The sequence below is a fragment of the Coregonus lavaretus genome, assembly GCF_964263955.1.
Source record: "Coregonus lavaretus genome assembly, chromosome: 38".
Classification (NCBI taxonomy): domain Eukaryota; kingdom Metazoa; phylum Chordata; class Actinopteri; order Salmoniformes; family Salmonidae; genus Coregonus; species Coregonus lavaretus.
Genome location: NC_140025.1, coordinates 6,607,615 through 6,629,545, shown reverse-complemented (window position 1 = coordinate 6,629,545; position 21,931 = coordinate 6,607,615). Strand labels below are relative to the sequence as shown.

The 21,931-nt window shown below is 39.2% G+C and overlaps 1 protein-coding gene across 19 annotated transcripts; it reads left to right on the top strand.

Moving 5' to 3' along the window:
* Positions 1 to 1,323: 1,323 nt before the first annotated feature.
* LOC311112183 (CD99 antigen-like protein 2) lies at positions 1,324 to 21,860 on the top strand. Of its 19 annotated transcripts, none has more exons than XM_084155188.1 (15): positions 1,324 to 1,395; positions 1,521 to 1,586; positions 5,529 to 5,558; positions 5,998 to 6,060; positions 6,437 to 6,475; positions 7,481 to 7,525; positions 7,737 to 7,790; positions 9,303 to 9,341; positions 9,940 to 9,990; positions 10,185 to 10,274; positions 11,945 to 11,977; positions 12,120 to 12,152; positions 18,612 to 18,728; positions 18,921 to 18,974; positions 19,673 to 21,860. In XM_084155188.1, exons 2-15 carry the CDS (start codon positions 1,526 to 1,528, stop codon positions 19,699 to 19,701), a joined length of 738 nt encoding a protein of 245 aa, XP_084011314.1. In that variant the 5' UTR covers positions 1,324 to 1,395; positions 1,521 to 1,525; the 3' UTR covers positions 19,702 to 21,860. The 19 variants fall into 19 exon arrangements, 18 of the variants coding, with proteins under 18 accessions (XP_084011314.1, XP_084011309.1, XP_084011315.1 ...); XM_084155189.1 differs by having other exon boundaries at positions 1,339 to 1,395; positions 1,524 to 1,586; XM_084155178.1 differs by lacking the exon at positions 1,324 to 1,395 and having other exon boundaries at positions 1,437 to 1,586.
* Positions 21,861 to 21,931: the final 71 nt, after the last annotated feature.

The window sequence follows — 21,931 nt, the reverse complement described above, 5'->3', positions numbered from 1 at the left end:
TGTTTAGCACTTTTGAAATGTACAGTGACAGAATTCAGAACATGGGCCGTTCTTACAGTGTTATCCCTGTACACCAAGCCAGAACCGTAGGATAAATAAAGGGGGCATATAAGCAGACAATGAAAGCTCTTACAATATTTGATGATTATATTTATCTAAAATAGGTTATAGGCTACATGTGCACCACCAAGTCAGAAGAGTAGGCGACATTAAGAGGGGAAAATATTCCAAATTATTAGGGTGAGGCACATGGGCTACTAACAGCTTACTACACAACATACACTTAGTAATACTTTCTTAGCTACAGTATATATATCTCCCTGGCATATTACATAATTTATGCAGCAGCATACAAAAAAATTTTGGACTCACCTTGTTGTGCTGTGCTCACTTGAACAGGAAGGTGGCGTGGCGGTCCTTCGTTGGAAAATGTAGTCATCAAAGTCTGGCGTTCTCTGGATTTATGATGCTTTCAAGACAACTGGGAACTCGGAAAAAACAAGGTCGAATCATGATGAGGTCAGTGATCTTCAGGTAGTAGCTCTAGAAAGAGGCCCGAGTTCCAGATTTACAATTCCGAGTTGGATGACTGTTCAAAATGTATTTTCCCAGTCGGAGCTCGTTTTTCCCGAGTTCCCAGTTAACTTGACTTTAGTGAGTTCAAGACTCCACAGTTTCAAGTTAATAGTTGTTTTGAGCGGGGCACAAATCATGCTTCATTGACAGCATGGCCAATGTTGAATGTTTATCATTTTAAACTTGGAAAAGAGACCCTTAATCCCAGATGTGGGACCACGCAGCCACTCCACTGAATAGCAGGCTAGTGATTGCTTTGCAATGCTTACAGTTAGCCACTGATTCCTTCCAAACCACTCACTGTTGAATTTGTGATTTCCAATTTGTTGTGTAATGTTTATGTCCATTGGCCGATGAACACGGATACGTTTTATCTATACATTCTCTTCATTATTTATCTTCATATGACAAGGATTAAAAAGGATTTACCAGTAGATTGTTGACTTGATTCATGATGATGACTGCTAGCTAAGATTTTGAAAGTATTTTTAAATTTTTTATTTCTCCTTTATTTAACCAGGTAAACCAGTTGAGAACAAGTTCTCATTTACAACTGCGACCAAGATAAAGCAAAGCAGTGCGATAAAAACAACAACACAGAGTTACATATGGGGTAAACAAAACATAAAGTCAAAAATACAACAGAAAATATATATACAGTGTGTGCGAATGTAGTAAGTTATGGAGGCTGTGACGTCATGAGCGGCCAGGGTAACGCCTTTATTTTATGAAGTTACCACACCACGCCCACCCTGACTGCTCTTCATTCGTGTTGGAAATTTGACTGCCAATTTGTAACTGGAGAACACTCGAGTTCTGGTAGGCAAGAAGGACAGCACCGCACATTGACACACCCTAAAGTTACCGATTTATTTTGACAGAATAGCCATATCGATCCAGCATCGGATAATTCAGGAAAAAAAAAAAGTTTTTTTCCTATTCAGCAGACATGAAATCTTGCTTATGGATTGCCTTGCTTGTAACTCTGGCTATAGGGACGAAAACACAAGGTAAGGTTTTTTTCCACTCAAGATACATAACTAACCCATTATTAGGCCTATTATGAATAGCTATTATGATAATGATAATAATATGATGATAATAACGATCAGGACTATTGTTGTTTACTTGTTGTTTTTGTTGTTGTTATGTTGATGTTAACGTAGGCCTATTTAAAGTTATACGTCTAGCTTAGGCCTATCCTTTGGACAAGGTACACACAAGATTGGCCTAGAAGTAGTAGAAATACGTTTATAGATTTAGACAAGAAAATAGCCTGGGAAACTCCCATGTCTGCGCCCCCCTCCCCCATGTTATGTGCTATGTCTATTTGGGTTAGGGCACGTGGCTGTTGCATGCATTTGTTTCCCATCCCACTCATCCGTGCAGTTTTTAGTTGCACAGCTGAGAATGACATGCGGTTACCGTAACAGCAAGGCAGTATAACACTGTTACAAACGTGTAGGCTACTACAACGCTTGTGTACTTCTTGTACAGTTTTATAATCACAGCTCTCAGAAGAGTTCTGACTCATCTTAGTGTGGTAGTATATGACTCAAGGGTGGGTCTAGTCTGCCCTTTATAGTCAGGGTAGTGTCTTTGGCTCATAGGGAAGCACATGTGCATGCAATGCTAACTGGCACAACTGGGCACAACTTTGAAAAGCAAGTGTGAAAGGCACAGAGAGAGTGTTTTGTTTTCTAGCAGGATTTAATTGCTGAAAGGTAAGGGTGGTTTGCAGAACACAGTTCCCCGTACTGCATACTAACAACTCTTCTCGCTGAAGTTTTTCTTCTTTAAAGACACTTTCAAGCCAAGGCCCCCTCTGCCAACTTTATTTTCTTTGTAGGCTCTCTGTAGTGGTGTGTCAGTTGAAAAATAATACAGATAAAAAGTAGCTCCAATAAGCCTTTTAAAATCTCAAACTGCAATGCAGGAAATGTTAAACTTGTAGTGTATTTAAGGTTTAAAAAGGCTTCTGAAGTTTGTAATTTCCACTTTGAAATTTCAGACTTTATTTTCCTTCTAATCCACATAATAATTCACATTTCCTGTTGCTGCAGGATTATTTTCCTGCTGTAGAAAACTGGCTCAAATTAAGATCATACATATGTAGGCCTATAAGATATTGGACTTTGAAACACTTTTTAGCCTTATAGCTCCTCTGTGAGTTATACTCAACACCCAATGAACATAACATTCTAAATATATTTCCCGTCCTGTGACTGGCTGTGTCGCTTGGCTTCCTGTGTGAGACAAGCATGCAGCCCCAAACCCCTACCCAGATGGGCACGCTGTCTTCATGATGACATGTGATGCCTAGATTTAAAAGCCAGACTGAACTGATGAAAGACTGTTTTATACTACCCCATCATTGCCTCAAGTGCCCAGTACACAGTGAAAATAATTAGTACAAGTGGGTTATATTTACTTAGTTGATACAGTTAATAGTTTGTTGGTCTTTCTTCTGAAAGTACACTGTAAAACCATGACACGTTGATAACCTAAATGTCAGTGTTTACACCTTAAACATTAGGCATTTAGATTAGCGAATAAGGTTTCTCATCTTAAACAAAGGTATTTAGAATGCAAGATTAAACATGATAGTCAGCTTTTTCCAGTCAATTTCCAACCAGGAGAACGCATCAATCTCTTAAGTATTCTGATTTTAAACACTACTGTTTACTTTCCCATCATCCTGTTTAGAGTGCATTTAGTAATTAGAAATTGATGTGTCTTTCCATGCCTTTTATTCAGATCAGTGTTAGGAATGTCTTTCACCATACTGGTCAGGACATTTGATTCAAGAAATCTTTTCAATCACGTGTTGTTGTTACTTGACTGTGTTGAGTTAATTTCTGTTAACTTGCTCTGAGTGAAAAAGACATGGGAGGGGCCTCATTATCATATTTACCAGCATGCTTTGTTGCAGGTTGATTTTTAGAATAGTTTGTTTAAAAATCTGTTTCCTCATACACATAGATTTTTGTTATACTATACAAAGATAAATAACTTAATAAAAAAAATAACTAATCCAATCTGTGAGGGGTTGGATTTATTGCACCCGTTACTGAGATGGTTGTTCTAGTTTAGATGGTTTAGGTCAGTGGTTCCCAGTAATTTTTGGTTACTGTACCATCAACAGAATTTGCTCTGCCAGGAGTAGCCCTGATTAGCCCTCAAGAGTATTTTACCAGTAGGCCGATGGTCTCATGAGTCTTCTCAAGTACCCCCTGTGGATAGGCCAAGTAGGTCCTAGTACCCCTGGTTGGGAACCACTGGTTTAGGTTGTCTTGTTTATGAAGTCCTTCACCGTAGCAGTCATTCTGAGTGCAGGTTGTGGGTGATAAAATATTCAAATTCTTGGATATCCTCCCTCTGGCTGGATTCTGATAGGAATTACTAATCACATTACAAACCAGCGTATTGTGCCTTGCAGGTCTGATGTGGCACATAAGCCAAGATTTTCAGACTACAATGTTGAAGATAACTAGGTCATAACAAAAGGTCTTTTGAAATGTACAATGAGTGTACAAAACATTAGGAGCACCTTTCGTATTATTGAGTTGGACCCCCTTTTTGTCTTGCCATTTCACCCTCTGAATGGCACACATACATAATCCATGTCTCAATTGTTTCAAGGCTTAAAAACCCTTCTTTAACAGTTCTCCTCCCCTTCATCTACACTGATTGAAGTGGATTGAATACGTGACATCAATAAGGGATCATAGTTTTCACCTGAATTCACCTGGTCAATCTATGTCATGGAAAGAGCAGGTGTTCCTAATGTTTTGTACACTCAATGTATAATATGTGGTCATAAAGGGTTGAATTGTAATTGAAACGCATTAATTTAGGCAGTCACTTGGTGAAGGATAAGAGCGTCTGCTAAATGACTAAAATGTAAATGTAAAATGTGAAGGTTTCAGGATTAGAAATGATTGCAACAACCATGTCTCTGTCACTAACAAACACAGTCATGGGTGGGCATTTCTCACATTCACTCGAAAGGCATGCTGGGAAATATGCAAATACAGCTTTACTCCCTAGTGTTAAAACAACACATTTGACATTTACATTTTAGTCATTTAGCAGACGCTCTTATCCAGAGCGACTTACAGTTAGTGAGTGCATACATTTTCCATACACCCCCAGTGTTTAGTGTTTAAACCTAAACGCCTTGTGCTGAATAAACGTGTTCATGTGTTTAAAAAGTGTTACAATGCATAAACATGTTCTGTTATTTACAATCTAAACACTGTGACGTGTTTTCATTGAAAGTCTAAATGCCTTGACGCGTGTTAAAAAGTTTTTCAGAAAAGTGTTAGTTTAGTTATGTGTTCAGATCCTAAACACTTGGTTTTACAGTGTAATAAGCAACTATCTGAGTTTTCTGCTCAGTTTCACTTGAGACCTTATTCTTATACAGTCAAAGGTTCAGACGCAGTAAGCAAATGTTTTCAAACTGGGAGGCCTCTATTTTAAGTGGGTTGAATAATTAGGTAATTAGTTAATTAGTTAGTGTGCTAGTTCAGTCTTAGCTTGGTTAATTCCCAACGGTTTAACTACAGCAAAGGCAGAGTAGAGAAAGTAGAGTGTTCTAGGAGACAGCTCTCCGGTTTCAGCTGCCTATGAGTCATTCAAACCTTCAAACCGCAACTGTCTGTAGTGGCAACAGACTGCATGCCAGGCAAGGCCAGTTCCCTCATAACAAAACCTCACCAGGCAACCAATACAGGATGTACTACCTGCTGTTAAGTAGCACAAACACTATCACAATATCAAAGTCACACACATAGCAACTGGTGGTTCCATTGAACTTTTTTAGCACACAGTTAAAGTTGAGTACAAGGTGGTGCTAATTAAGATGGGTTGACAGCAATTGTTGTGGGTGTGTTGGCATTGTCTTGGACAATGTGGCTGACCAATAGTAATTCATCTTTGTCCCACAGACTTTGATCTTTCTGATGCCTTTGATTCTGGTAAGTTTCTTGATCTTTTTTTTTTTTATGTCTGTTGCTAGATAAGCCTACTGTAGATGTAGTTTATACTGATGAAACAGGTGTAATGGCTGTTCCTCACCATATTCAGGTGGTACGTCTTCCTCCTCTGCCTATTTTGTAGCGCTGCTCACAGCGCTGTCTGGCTCTGATCCAATTGAATGCATTTTGCATAATGCAAATTGGTTAATTAGTTATTATTAAACAGGAGTTCATGTCCAAATATAATGTAGGCCTTCTGAAAATATTTTATATATGATTAGAAATGACAATTTTAGTATTAATACTTGTAACACATGATGATCCTGTTATTATAATACTGTTTTTTTTTTGTTAATATAATGTGACATTTCCAGCCTTATAGATTAAATGTGATTAATGATTTTATGAAAGGCCAAAAAAAACTCTCTCTTTGTTTTAGATGACCCTATACCAACTACTATTCCAAAACAGCCAAAGCAACCTGCAAAGGATCCCAGTCCAGGTAGGGAAACCAGTCACATAATATAACACAGTGGAAGTCAGCAAGAAGCCACTAGCAAGGGAACATAGACAACTCATAAGTCCCAACTCATATGACTCAACATGAACCACATCAATAACCACTCTAAAGAAACAGAATATGAGCACAGAATGTGACTGTAGGGTGGCCCAGCCCCCGAAGGGACTCTTACCAACTGAATATTAGGATTTCCTTTGTGTAGTCTTAGGAATTCAGCCTTCTCTGTGTTATCTTTCCATCCCCATGTTGTCACACTTCTTAAAATACCCCTCTACATGACCAGATTCTTCTGTGTTGACAAAGTGTTATAATAATGTACTAAGCATAAATACATGTCATTACATTACTTCATCTCCAGGCGGTGGATTTGATCTATTAGATGCTCTTGGTCCAGAAGGTAAAATGACACATTAATAGATGTTGATGGGTCCCTCTTTGTCCGCTACAAGACCATGGTGCTTGCCTTTGGAGCAGTGAGGGGAACGGCACCCCTGTACCTTCAGGCTCTGATCAGTCCCTACACCCAAACGAGGACATTGCGTTCATCCACCTCTGGCCTGCTGGCTCCCCTTCCTCTGCGGAAGCACAGCTCCCCCTCAGCCCAGTCAAAACTGTTCGCTGCTCTGGCACCCCAATGGTGGAACAAGCTCCCTCACGACGCCAGGACAGCGGAGTCACTCACCACCTTCCGGAGACATTTGAAACCCCACCTCTTTAAGGAATACCTGGGATAGGCTAAAGTATTCCTTCTAACCCCCCCCCCCCCCCCCAAATTGTAAAGTGGTTATCCCACTGGCTATAGGGTGAACGCACCAATTTGTGAGTCGCTCTGGCTAAGAGCGTCTGCTAAATGACGTTAATGTGCCCTTGAGCAAGGCACTTAACCCTAATTGCTCCTGTAAGTCGCTCTGGTTAAGAGCGTCTGCTAAATGACTAAAATGTAAAATGTAAATGTAAATGTCTAAGCTGGTGTTGGGTTTTCCTCTTTACCATTCTATATATCAGACTTACATTTGGTTACTCTTCTCAATCAACAGGTAGCTGTGTTAAGTCTCTCATCAGCTCGTTGGTGCTGGGATAATAAGATTGGATCATTCCTTGTCTCTGATTTCTTTTTCACTGATTTGCTTTAAGAGTTTATCCAGTTTGCGATTTGGGTGATACATTTATAACTGCATCAAATTGTATAGTTATACTGCTGTTGTATTCAGTTATATTCAACCAGTCACAACTTTCAGCAAATCGCAACCTGGATCACCTTATTCTATTCTGCTATATTTAGAATAATTTTTCCTTTCCTGGCTTTAAAGTAGTAGACTCAAAGGTGAAAAGCCTGGGAATTATAGTTTAAAGTTTAGGCTTTTTTAATCCATCTTCCTTGATTCACCCTTTCTCCCCTTAGAGCCTGAGAAACCAGCTGGGATCCCTCCTAAAGAAGGTGGAACTGGTAAGGCATCTATGGCTGACAAATGTTAAATAAATGTATAGCTCACATGCATTTCAACTAAGCTTTTCTTTCTGTTCTCTCAGATGATTTAGATCTTCTGGATACATCAATGTGTTTATTTAATGTGTTCTTAACTAAATATGTTGTCCAATTATTTGCCCAATGTGGAATACAATGCTCTTATAGTTGATATACTTGATGTCCTTTCCAGATCCCAAACCTGCCCCTCCTCCCGCACCTGTAGATCCCAAAAAACCAGCTGGAGGTAAGTAAATTAACTCAACCAGCTGAAGTAACACTCATCACTTGTAATTACAGCATCCATACTATTTGGAATCAGGAATCTAGCTATCAGATTATTGAACACAGTAAGACGTTCTGATCAGGGCATAAAGTTAACACCCGCCAAATGCGGGTAGATTTAGGTATTGGGGGGAAGAATGTCTATTTCACCAGCCACGGTGTTCAATTTGCAGGTCTCTACAGTGCGAGCATTACATTTGTGAATAGAAATAGTCAAAAGTCAAGTATGAGCACATTGTTGTGATTTATTGCCAGAAAATGCTGCAGTAGCTGTTTTCAAAATATTTCTGCTGTTTTGTTTCATAGCTGCTAATCGCAGAAAGAAGTACGAATCCTATATCCCACCTCACGCAGTAACACTGCCTGGCAGGAGAGCTGTGCACTCAGAGCGAAGTGCTAATAGATTCATTTTTGGAGGCGCTGCGCACAGGCATAAAAGTTGGTCTAATTTACTCGAAAGGCTACAAAGTGAGATGTTGTCCTCGTGTTTCTTGGCTATTTACATTGTTTTGTTCACAAGCTCGGTTGTTTTTCAACTTTAGTTTGAGGCTGCTACTTCAACTGATAGCCCTAGTTAGATCCCAAATCTCACACACACAGACACACATGACACAACTGGAGTGGCCCCGTTACCAAGGTAACCTCCCTTAAAGGGGCAGCTGAACATTTTGTCTCATCTAATATTTTGGTTAAAATTGAATGAAATTGAGCAATATTTTATTTGATTTGATTTATTTAACCTTTATTTAACCAGGTAAGCCAGTTGAGAACAAGTTCTCATTTACAACTGCGACCTGGCCAAGATAAAGCAAAGCAGTGCGATAAAAACAACAACACAGAGTTACATATGGGGTAAAACATAACATAAAGTCAAAAATACAACAGAAAATATATATACACTGTGTGCAAATGTAGCAAGTTATGGAGGTAAGGAAATAAATAGGCCATAGTGCAAAATAATTACAATTAGTATTAACACTGGAATGATAGATGTGCAAGAGATGATGTGCAAATAGAGATACTGGGGTGCAAATGAGCAAAATAAATAACAATATGGGGATGAGGTAGTTGGGTGGGCTAATTTCAGATGGGTTGTGTACAGGTGCAGTGATCGGTAAGGTGCTCTGACAACTGATGCTTAAAGTTAGTGAGGGAGATAAGAGTCTCCACAAATATACCACATTACCTCTTACAAATACATTTCTTGTTTTAAAAACATTACAAAGCATGGTCATCCGTTTATTTTTTAAATTGTTTTATTGTAAAATGTTTTGGCTGGTAAAACATCTGAGTGGCTGGTAGATTTTTTCATCTACCTGCCACAGTGGCTGCAGACCAAACAGTTACTTTTAGGCCCTGGTTCTGATCATACCTAAAGCAAACCTAGTATTGACCTCAAGATGGGAGATGTCTGCGACTGTAAATTATACAATCATAGAATCCATATGTTTTCTGTTATATTTTCCCTTCATAGATGGGATGGGTTTTGACCTGTCTGATGCCTTGGGTCCAGGTAAAGTCAAAGTTATTGTTAGTTGCTCTGTCTTGGGAAGAACTATTTCTATTTGGTGCAGGTCTATATTGGGGATTCTCGCTTTGTCCCTCCCTCCCTGTTAACTTAACCCAATCAATCAATCAATCAAACAAACAAACAATGAATCAATCATTCAATCAAGCAATCAACCAGGCTTGTGATGAATGGTACCCACTGCTATCTATTATTTAGCTTTTCCTCAGCAGCCTTTACATACCAAGCCATCACCTTTTGTCTTGAGATGTCTTGAGACATGGTGATGGCTAGGTATGTAAAGGAGTTTCCCTCTGCTTTCCCTCCAGTGACTCTCACACTCTCACCTCTCTTAATAAGAAGCTGGGCCTCTTGAGCTTTCAAAACCTGCTAAACGACACTGTCACTTTCACTTAAGAGCTTAAGTGATTGTAGGTGCTGATGTTTTCACATCCAATGTCGGACGAAATGGTATGAGGGACTAGTGGCATGCTTCACAGTGTGAAAACATATTAAAATGTTAATATAACGTGTTATAATGTAATATAAATAATGGTCCTCTTCCCACTCCTCTTCCTTGTTCTCTAATGTCTATCATCCATAGATCCCGTACCGGATAAACCAGCTGTTGTTCCACCTAAAGACGGAGGCACCGGTACTAAGCGTTTGGATGTATCCCTTTATTTCCTCTGTTTCGCGATCATATACTATGTGTGTGCTACTGTGTATTGTTATTATGGACTCCCAGGACTCCCTGGAAAGCAGTGGTAATTGTTACTGACTAGACTATCCTGGATAAATATAATGATTTAATGACTCACCTGTTGCTATACTGTTTTCATCTGGAAGGTGGCGGATCCTTAGGAGACAATGACCTGTTTGATGTGAGCAATGACGGTGGCTACAAGCCTGATCCCGGCAAGGGAGGTGGAGGAGGAGGTAGGACATTTAGGGCTTTTATTATTGAGTTTCTGTTATGAACATAAGTTATTTCTGTTATGAACATAAGTTATTTCTGTAATGAACATAAGTTATTTCTGTTATGAACATAAGTTATTTCTGTTATGAACATAACTATAGAAGTAGTGTCCCAGGCAAGACAAAGGGTTCTGTTCTAACAAATTAGTTAATGGGTTTGACTTCCAACAGTAGGCCTGCAATCTTACTGTTGAGGGAGAGTAATTTCTAATCAGACTAGCATAAGTCAAGATACACACAATAGAGTATGTCGGGGAGGCTGGGGACCCGACATAAATGGTCCATTGTTGCCATATAAAAATTAATTGCAGTGCTAAATTCACTGTGGACTGAAACAGAACCGTTCTGTCTTAAAACTGTATACGCATTTCCTTTCTCTTTTTCCTCTTAGTCACTTAGAATGGAAGTAATTATTTGTTCTTTACAAAAGAGAGACAAAAAGCAGAAACAGGGAAGAGAAAACCCCTCATGGTTACCAATGTAATTAGTGCCATATGCCTGTTAGTCTGATGCTATCCTGCATGATACTGTGGAGAGTCCAGAGGAGCTGGAAACAAACTGAAATAACCTGTCATTAAACTCACTGTAAGGGGAAGGTTTCAGCCCTCACAGTTAACGACTAGAGCCCCTTTGGAAGAGAGCTTTAGAAAGCTAAAGACATGTTGAAAGGAATCTGGAAATATTTTACCAACTCTATGAAGTCTTTATACAGTAAATCTCTGAAGTCTTCATGAGCATTTACACGTACATGTAAATAGCACACACGGGCCTAACTAGCTACTTGTATGTACAGTATGTCTAGAACGTGAGCTAAGGCTACATGGGGCAAAATAATGTTTTTTTCCCTTAGGACTAACTGTCCAATTACACACAGGTAATTTGCTATAGGGGTAAATGCGTGGCATGTCTCCTAACACCCTCTCTGAATAGCATTTCTCACCTCTCTTAGCGTTGCCGATGCTTCTTCCACTTCCCTTGTTGTCATTGCACTTGGAGTTGTGTTCACAGCCACAAATCTCACATACTCCTCAAATGAAATCAAAATCAAATCAAATGTATTGGTCACATACACATGGTTAGCAGATGTTATTGCGAGTGTAGCGAAATGCTTGTGCTTCTAGTTCCGACAGTCAGTAATATCTAGCAAGTGATATCTAACAGTTCCACAACAAATATCTAACTCACACAAATCTAAGTAATGGAATGGAATAAGAATATATAAATATATGGATGAGGAATGTCATTGTCAGAGCGGCATAGGCTAAGATGCAATAGATAGTATAGAATACAGTATATACATATGAGATGGGTAATGCAAGATATGTAAATATTATTACGATAGTATAGAATACAGTATATACATATGAGACGAGTAATGCAAGATATGTAAACATTAGTATGTCCCGTGTAGCTCAGTTGGTAGAGCATGGCGCTTGCAATGCCAGGGTTGTGGGTTTGATTCCCACGGAGGACCAGTATGAAAATGTATGCACTCACTAACTATAAGTCGCTCTGGATAAGAGCGTCTGCTAAATAACTAAAATGTAAATGTAAATGTAAGTATATACTACAGATACTAAGAGAGAGTAGAAGTGTATCTCACTTCGATCTGTTTTGTTTTCAATCTATAGCACGTGCCGCTGACCCAGCCTCAGATCCCAATGGTACGCCATTTATAGCGTGAAGTTTGTCTAAAGTTCTTGCGTGCTGCTCGTAAAATGATTCAAAACAGTAATGCTGCAAAATCAAAGTACCAAAGTTATGGATTTATTGCTTATTTTTTTTACTTTCTTTTTCCCTCTTCAGGAGGAGGTGGTGCTCCAGCAGATCAACCTCAAGGTAAAACAATCAATCCATTTATTTCTATAATAAATCATGTTAATTATCAAGCGTCTCAGAGGAGGAATATATGGGGTGCCGTTTGTCAAGTTGAATGGCTATTTCTCAGCCTAATTCGCGCCAGATTTAGGTGGAATCTTTAGAGTTTGTATTCGCCCACTTTAGCCACACCAACTCCTTTCTATGAACTCTTACCACTCATCTTTACCATGATGTCAAAGGCCTGCAGTATGAATCATTTCAGTCACAGGGAATTCTTCCCATACATCTCGAGGGACTACATCCGGGCTTTTATAGTCATATCCATTTCTTGTCTCAGAGGAAGTTGGCTGATTGTTTCCCTGGTTTTATTGTGTGCTCCTCAAGGTCGGAGTATGTTGTTCTATACTTCCTGTTTCAATCCGAACACAGCACAGATACTGACAATGATTAATAAAACAAATGAAAAGGGCAGCGCTGATCGGAGGAGGTCTATCAAACTAAATGTGTTGAAACATGCTATTCCCTGATCAAATAGTGCAAGTGGAGGCTTGAGGATGGCAATTTATTCCTAAGTAGCAAGAAATATAATTCCTCTTCTGGGTAAATAAGTACAGTAAGCTTTATGGGAACATTGGGAACTATTGGTTTGGGATATAAAGGGGAATTAACTCTGATTGGCTTGATTGAGTGCAGACTATTGGCCATAGCCTAAAACCCAGGAACGGTTCTGTGTCGTTGCAGATCTAGACCTACTGTGGGGCCAATTCCTGAAGATGCTAGATGCTAACATGCCAGAGGGCGTCCATGTTTGGATATCCAACATAAAGCAAGCAGTGGTGCCTCTGTTAGAGAAGGCCATGGAGCTTTTGGATGTGGGCCAATGAATGAGCCCCCAGTGACTTTCGGGAATCAGGAAGTCATCTATCCACCTATGTTCTGATTGGTGCTCAGATCTGAGGGAGTGTTCTGATTAGTTGTTTACATGGTGTTAGTTTGAGGTGCTTTAAAACACCTCTTAGGGCTGATCTTACAAAGAAATGGTTGGTACAGTCTTAGTAAAAAATGGTTCCAAAAGGGTTATTCGGCTGTCCCTATAGGATAACCCTTTTGGGTTCCATGTAGAACTCTCTGTGGAAAGGGTTCTACATGGAGCCCAAAAGGGTTCTACCTTGAACCAAATGGGGTTCTCCTATAGGACAGCCGAATAACTCTTTTAGGTTCTAGAGAGCACCTTTTCTTCTGAATGTAGGCTCCAGTTTTCACTGGGTTAGAGTTAGAGTTAGTACAAAGTTCAGAGGTTTTATCCCTTAAGGAGTGGGTGTGTTCTCATCCCCTCTTTGACACACCCACTCTTTTCTTTATTTTCTGAAGTCACAGTTTCTGAATCATTCCTGTGTGTTGAGCTTATGGGATTCTGTTTTGTAAAATGTTACAGCTATAAGCCTAAAGATAGTGGTAACTGCATTGTTGGTTAAGGGCTTGTAAGTAAGCATTTCACGGTAAGGTCTATATAGGAGTGGGCGATATACCGGTTTGATAGTAAAAACCGGTATTGTGCCGCGCCATGATATGGATTTAGCAATATCATGGATACCGCGATTTATTCAGAATTCATAAATTCGAATTTTGCATCAATATTTTTTTGTTCCAAATTTCAACTGAGTGATAGTACTAAGTAGCTACATCTTTTTTTTTTTTTTTTTATCCAACCTTTCTTGGTTCTTACGAATAAAAGAATGTATGTTAATATGTTGACCTATTTTTATGAGCGCACGTCGCATGCACTTGTTGCACGCATGTAGTGCTAGCAACAAAGAAGTGTGCAGGCAGCTGCAGTTAGGAGGCAGGTTAACTATTGGGGGAAAACTTTACAATCCAGGATGAGCGAAAACACAGAAATTGATGTTGCTCAAGAGCAGGAGGATAAATTGGTTAAGAAGAAAGGGGGCACCTCTGTTGTTTGGAACTGGTTTGGCTTTAAAATCTCCGACCCCGACCAAAACACTACCCTATGCAAGTTGTGTCGTCGTGTTGTCTTAGCAAAAGGTGGAAACACGACCAACCTGTTCAATCACTTAAAAAACATACATGTCCGTGAGTATGAACAATGCACCAGAATGCGTGAGACAGTAAGCCCAGGAGCTCGCCCGAAGACAAGCCAGACTCGCACTCAACAATCAATTATATCATCATTTGCTGCCGGTACTTGCTATGAGAAGACGAGCAAAAAATGGATAGACATCACAGCTGCGATTACAAATCACATAGCGAAGGACATGGTACCGATTCAAACTGTGGAGAAAGAGGGGTTCAGAAAGTTGATTCAAACTCTGGACCCAAGATATGAGATCCCGAGCCGCAAATATTTTAGCCAAAAATGCCTGCCACAGCTTTACACAGAATGCTGGGACAGAGTTTACAGTGAGATAAATAACATTCCATTCTTCTCCACTACTGCCGATCTATGGTCAAGTCGTACCACAGAACCTTATATAAGCCTCACAATCCATTACATAGACGGTGACTGGAAACTGAAAAGTAAGTGCCTACAGACGTCTTATTTCCCAGACGACCACACCGGGGAAATAATTGCAGGTGGGCTGAGGGACATACTGTCGTCCTGGGGATTAAAAGAGTCGCGTCAAGTTTGTATGACGACCGACAGCGGATCGAACATGATCAAGGCATTGCAGCTGAACAAGTGGGCAAACCTTGGATGTTTCGGACACAGGCTGCACAATGCTATTGGTAAGTTTCAGGACTGTAGCCTAGGCCTACCCTGTATGATGCTTATTATTAAGAAAAAATACAGCTCACATCAGCCATGTACCGTAGGCTAAATCTAAGCACATCAGATTTGTAAAATGTGTAACAGTTGAATGTAAATGCCGTAAATCCTCAAACAAAGATTAAAAGTTATATTGTATTGTGATTTCTATATAAAAATGCATTATTATTAATTATTATTGTATTGTGATTCGATTATTTTTCACCCTATTATTTTGATTTCTTATTCCCAATTTCCAGAGAGGAGTGTCCAAAACGCTCCCGGGCCACAGGGGTGTGCGATTTCCCGGGCCACAGGGGTTTGCAAAAAGGTGGTTAGCACGTTCTCATACAGCTGGAAAAAGCAGAAGGCCCTGATGACAGCACAGAATGAACTAAGCCTGCCCCTGCACAAGCTCATCACAGAATCTCCGACAAGGTGGGGATCTCGTCTGAAAATGATGGAAAGAGTCCTGGAGCAGGAAAAGGCCATTACACAGGTCCTGGCAGGGGACAAAAAGACACGGCACCTTGTACCTACCTGGCAAGACATCCAGGTCTTGGAATCAGTCACAGCAGCACTGAAGCCACTCCAGGACTTTACAGATGCCCTGTCAGGAGAAGCGTATGTGAGCGTGTCCTATTTGAAGCCTGTCATCAATCTGTTAAATGCAGAGGTTCTAAATCTGAGCAAGGACGATACAGAACTGACCAAAGAGATCAAGATCAAGGTTCTTGATTACTTGAATAACAAGTACACTGACCCTGCAACAGATGAGCTGCTCTCCATGGCTACCTTTCTAGATCCAAGGTTCAAGACCAGGTACATGTCCGCTGAGAAACTGGAGGACATTAAGGTATTTATTCATTTGTTCTTGTTTTATTGCTTCAAATGTAAAGCACTTTGGGCTGCATTTTATGTATGAAAGGTGCTATACAAATAAAGTTTAATTATTTTCATTTTTTAAGGTGAGAGCTGCCTCAGAGACCGAAGCCCTCCTGGTGGAGAACACAGCCCTGGGAAAATCGTCTCTTGCAGAGGATCACACTGACAGGGAGAAAGAAGCTTCCACTGCTCATCAATCAGGCAAGAAGCCCAAGAAGAGCCTTGGGAGCTTCTTTAAGCAGACCAGCAGTGCACCTGCCTCATGTTCAGAGAGGCAGATCATTGAGCAAGAGCTGAATAGCTACATTCTGGCAACGGCAGCAGACAGCGAGTCTGATCCTTTGGAGTGGTGGCGATTTCACGGATCTAATTTTCCACGTGTGAGTTGTCTGGCAAAGAAATACTTATGCATCCCTGCCACAAGTGCCCCCTCTGAGAGGGCATTCAGCACTGGGGGCAATGTGGTGACATGTCACAGGGCAGCACTAAAGCCAGAAACAGTCAACATGCTGGTATTCCTGGCACGGAACTTGTGAAGAAAGTTCTAGTGAAGATTTGTTGATATTGTTGATAATTGATGGTTGAGGCTTGAAAGGTTTAGTTTCAAACGGTTAGTTTTTTACATATCTACGGACCGTAGCCAAAACAAACACACGTATTTGAATTTGTAATTACCTTATTTTCTTTATCTCCTGTTATTTTTTATTTAATTTTACTTAATATCTAATTTATATATATATATATATATATAGGCCTACCTACCTCATGTTTACGGAATGCATGTTTGCACAATACAAATAAAAACTTTTCAGGTCCATACGGTCCAATGCCTCACTCTTTCTGGTTATATAAGGTTCAAATACATATTTTTCCTTAACTAATATAATTTAACCAAGAAGGGATATTAAAATGTGATTCATATTTTTTTACGTCATATATCGTGATATCATATCGATATCGTCTGGACAGTGGAAAATATCGTGATATGAATTTTAGCTCATATCGCCCACCCCTAGGTCTACACCTGTTGTATTCGGCGCATGTGACAAATAACATTTGATTTGATTTGATATTATCAAAGTTATTTTATTGTCCCCCCCTTTTTTGGGCTGCATATTTGGCCACTTTCCATTGGCAACCACATTTTCCACTGTTAGTATGGTTCTTGAGGCATTCTTATGCATTGCATGTAGTTGTTTCATATGTGTGTTCCTTCTTGTGTGATAGTCTTTCCAGATGACATGGCAATTAATGCAAAGATAATGAAGATATAAAAGGCTAGAGAAGCCCTCGATGTTTACAATTTTTGACAATTATGGGTCATAGTCCAGATGTAAAACAGATGTCTGACACTCATGGAAGGTCTTTGTTTGACATTTTTCCCTGTGTCCCATCCTATCATAACATGCCCATCATTACTGTTACTCTAAGCCTGTTACTTACTAAGGCTTTTTGCAGCCCAGTCCTAACAGCCCCTCACAGAGGCCTAGTCAGCACATATTCCTATCATAGCCAAAATTCACAACACTGGGTTGAAAGATCCAACACGTTTTGTACTAATGTGTTCTAGAACAACCTGACATGCGGTTCTCTCATATTCCATTAGTTACTAAGTGAATTACTTATTCTGAAACAATGAAGGATATATTTGCTAAGCCAGTAGGTTATACACATAAAAAATTTAAATCTTGCGTATTTACAAATTATTTATGTATCGTGGTGAATGTTGCTGTAAGGTTGGAGGTTGTCTTTTTCATTGGGGTATGTTTCTTTGGCCACTTGCATTCAAATGCAATATCTTGTTTCCATTACAACATGTCTTACCATGTTAGAAGTGTGCGGCTACCTCTTTTTCTTACGATGTGTGTGTTACAACAGAGAGGTTAGTTATCAACACATTGCTATTGTCGTCTCTTTGTCTGTTGTATTCCTTGAGATGTTAATAAAACCTGTGGAACGGTGTTCTGATTGATGGTGTTTTGCAGGGGATCAATAACACATAGCATGGTTTTTATTTCTAAGAATGTAGCTTGCATGTGTGACTGTGAGTGAAGGTTATTGGTCTGAACTGTATGATTGGAGCCACAGGCGGTAGGTTGCATTCTCCAGCAGTAAGTCACTTTTGGTTGGGGTGTCATCCAGCTTTTACCCTGGGCACCGCCCTGTTTCAATGCATGATACACTATGATAAAACCCTCCTTTTACTCACTATTACTCACACTGGTTCTCTATGGGAAAATCCAGTTTTTACTTGTTGGTAAGGTATATCCATCAAAATTCAAGTCTTTGTTCCCTGTAATCCCATTGTATATTGCTTTCTTTGTTACTTTCTGTGTGTTTGGATTTGGGTGTGTTATGTCCTTCACTGTATCACTGGGTTGTGGCTTTCTCTGAGATTTCATGGTTTCATGTCTTTTGTCGCATTTTGGATAGTTTTCAGTGGCCGTGAGGCATATATAAGATGTTTTTAAAGAGAAACTCTGGAATGTTTGTGTTTCGGCCCCATAGTGTTCTGTTGTTGCACTATTTTCCACCCGGGCGTACTTTGCCAGCACATTACAACCAGATGCCGTCATAAAAAGGCTCTAGACCACCACCTTGTGGAATTATGTTATAGTTCCAAAATGTTTTCCATTGGTGTGAAACTAGGCTACAGCCCTATGTGTTTTTGAAAAAAAGGCAAGTTATGCAACATGAATAGCCTCACTCACACACACTTTCTTTAATAGACTTTTCTAAGTATCAATCAGAGAGAAAACATCTAGGGTAACCTTAACAACTAAACAACAACAACAACAATGGATCTTTTTGTTGTGTACATGTAGAAGCTGGATCTGGTCAGATCGCTGGCATAGTGAGTGGAATAGGAGTGGCCCTTCTTGGTGCTGCCTCCAGCTACTTTGCCTACCAGAAGAAGAAACTGTGTTTCAAGATTCAGGGAGGTGAGTGAATGGGACTGGGATACATACAGTACAGTATGTGTAGTAGTGGATACAAGGTTGCCCTGGCTGTAGACGCCTATATGGCAGCCATGTCTCAGGGCAAGATACAAGGGTCTAGAGGTCCCGCTATAAAGTTGTCTGTGGCACATAACATGTTCTTCGATGTAAATGCTTATGTATTTCTCCATTCAGGTGTAGACCCAGAAAGTGGAAAGAACGCACATGGAGCTCAGTCTGATCCCCAAGGTAAGTACTAGTTATTACACGATCTCATTAGTCCTACTCTCTCTCTCTCTCTCTCTCTCTCTACTACTCCAATATACTACCTATACTATCTACTACCTTCATATATACTGCCTATATTATCTACAGCCTTCATATATACTGCCTATATTATCTATTACCTTCCTATATACTGCCTATATTATCTACTACCTTAATATATACTGCCTATATTATCTACTACCTTCCTATATACTGCCTATATTATCTACTACCTTCATATATACTGCCTATATTATCTACTACCTTCATATATACTGCCTATATTATCTACTACCTTCATATATACTGCCTATATTATCTACTACCTTCATATATACTGCCTATATTATCTACTACCTTCATATATACTGCCTATATTATCTACTACCTTCATATATACTGCCTATATTATCTACTACCTTCATATATACTGCCTACCTACTATATCCATCTAGTATTCCTGTTCTGTTTTCCTACCTTTTCTCTGGGTGGGTCTTGCTTCTCCTCTGTTTCTTTACTTCTCTCTGGCCTCCTTTTCTTTCCTGCAGATTAGGGCAAGGGAACCCTTGGAAAAAGGTCTGCTGAGAAGGGTTTGAAGTTATTTTAAATTACAATGTATTTTTTGTGTATTTTTTGTGAACATAACATAACCATTATTTCTGTGCTTCCTCTGATTCCAGTGATGAGCAACTTGCTCAGGTCATCTTAACTTCGATCAGATCATCATAGAGGAACTGCACCTTGAGCAAAGAAACACATTCTTCCATCAGCAGGTATCAACTGTCTGCTGGGGGACTTCAGTGGGCAAAAAAATACAATAAAATATATATATATTTTTCATTTGTCTTTCATTTGGAATTTAACTTTTGGAGAATGTTAGTTATATGTTTTCTTGTTTTTTTGCCTTATCTAGCTGTGTAAAGACACTTAGATAGATTTACAACTTGAATACATGTTTTTTGCAGTGAAAATGTATTGATACTTTTCATTGTATATTGTTCAGTACCAAACAATTGTCTTTCAATATGCTGATGTGATTTTTCATCACATTCATTATTTTTCATTTCATACTTTAGTAGGCCTAGCTAGTATACATAACTGCATTTTACATTTGACTGTTTACATTGCACATAGCTTTTGTTGTATTTGTTTTACTTTAACTGTCTCCATGTATATTCGATTCAATTCTGATTGGCAGTAGGATCCCTCGTTTCATAAAATGTCAGCGCTTGTTTTAAAATATAACCCAGGCGAATCTGTAGTTACACTAATCAAAACAAACCATGCACACAAATGATAATTTTATAACATGGCACATTCATGTAATTATTAACTGGATTCAAATTTAATAGAAGGATTTACAACTTTAAGGTATAATGAAAAAAGTGTCTTAGAAAAGGGATCATTTTGGTGGATATAAAAAGAATGTGTAGGGTACTATTTGAGATGAGGATTGGATTCAAGCGGAACTTTTAGCTGCATCACATGTTTTGTCATCTAGTAAGTTAATTGTTTGGGGTGCAAGCCACTCGTTAGTGTGTATGTGAGGAAAGATACCGTAAATGCACATGGTAAATAGCCAGAAATGTAAAAAAAAATGCATTGTGCATGTTTATTTGCAAAAAAACATTTATACCGAGAAGTGGTTATTGTATGTTTTAAGTTATACTTGTTTAAGATTTGTATGTATGATTGCTTGATTTCTGATGTAATACAGATATGAATAGAAATTGATACCTGGGGTTGATACCAAACTACACTGAACAAAAATATAAACGCAACATGTAAAGTGTTGGTTCCATGTTTCATGAGCTGAAATAAAATATCCCAGAAATTTCCAAACGCACAAAAATCTTATTTCTCTTAAATTTTGTGCACATCCCTGTTAGTGAGCATTTCTCATTTTCCAAGATAATCCATCCACCTGACAGGTGTGGCATATCAAGAAGCTCATTAAACACCATGATCATTACACAGGTGCACCTTGTGCTGGGGACAATAAAAGGCAGTTTTGTCACACAACACAATGCCACAGATGTCGAAAGCTTTGAAGGAGCGTGCAATTGGCATGCTGACTGCAGGAATGTCCAACATAGCTGTTGCCAGAGAATTGAACGTTCATTTCTCTACAATAATTCGCCTCCAACGTCGTTTAAGAGAATTTGGCAGTAAGGCCAACCGGCCTCACAACCGCAGACCACGTGTATGGTGTCGTGTGGGCGAGCGGTTTTCTGATGTCAACTTTGTGAACAGAGTGCCCCATGGTGGCCGTGGGTTTATGGTATGGGCAGGCAGGCATAAGCTACGGACAACGAACACAATTGCATTTTATCGATGGCAATTTGAATGCCCATTGTGAGGCCCATTTTTTGTAAGGTATCTTTGACCAACAGATGCATATATGTATTCACAGTCATGTGAAATTCATAGATTAGGGCCTAATTTATTTATTTCAATTGACTGATTTCCTTATATGTAACTGTAACTCAGTCAAATCTTTGAAATTGTTGCACGTTGTATTTATATTTTTGTTCAGTATAGTAAACCAGCATATTCTACCATGTCACTTGTGCTGTAAATACTAATGAAGAATGTGTATAAAAGCGCTTCTGCTTTTTTGCTGTGTGATGTATGGCATTTTTGTTCTCCTTTAACTTTCAGTACATGTAATTAAAACATTTAAGGAACCGTAACTGAAAAAGTAGGACTGTTTATTCTTTACCAATACAGGAAATCATTTGTTGGCTTAATTGATCGTAGTTAGTTGTTTTGTGTGCTTTGAAGGAGTTTGATTCCTTCTCTGAAAGACGATGGAGGGCTGTCGATAATGTACCTTATTGTTATCAATAAAGTTAACTTTTTACAATTGATTGGTCTTTTTATTTCATGCATGTTTTCCATCAAGTTTCAACATCAGTGTTGTTGTGCATAGTACCATT

Excerpts from the sequence above, each read along its gene's own strand:
- LOC311112183 (XM_084155188.1), top strand. The coding sequence starts at position 1,526 with ATGAAATCTTGCTTATGGATTGCCTTGCTTGTAACTCTGGCTATAGGG. Across the intron at positions 7,791-9,302 it reads TCCCAAAAAACCAGCTGGAG|ATGGGATGGGTTTTGACCTG; the intron begins GTAAGTAAATTA and ends TTCCCTTCATAG. Across the intron at positions 12,153-18,611 it reads TCCAGCAGATCAACCTCAAG|AAGCTGGATCTGGTCAGATC; the intron begins GTAAAACAATCA and ends GTGTACATGTAG.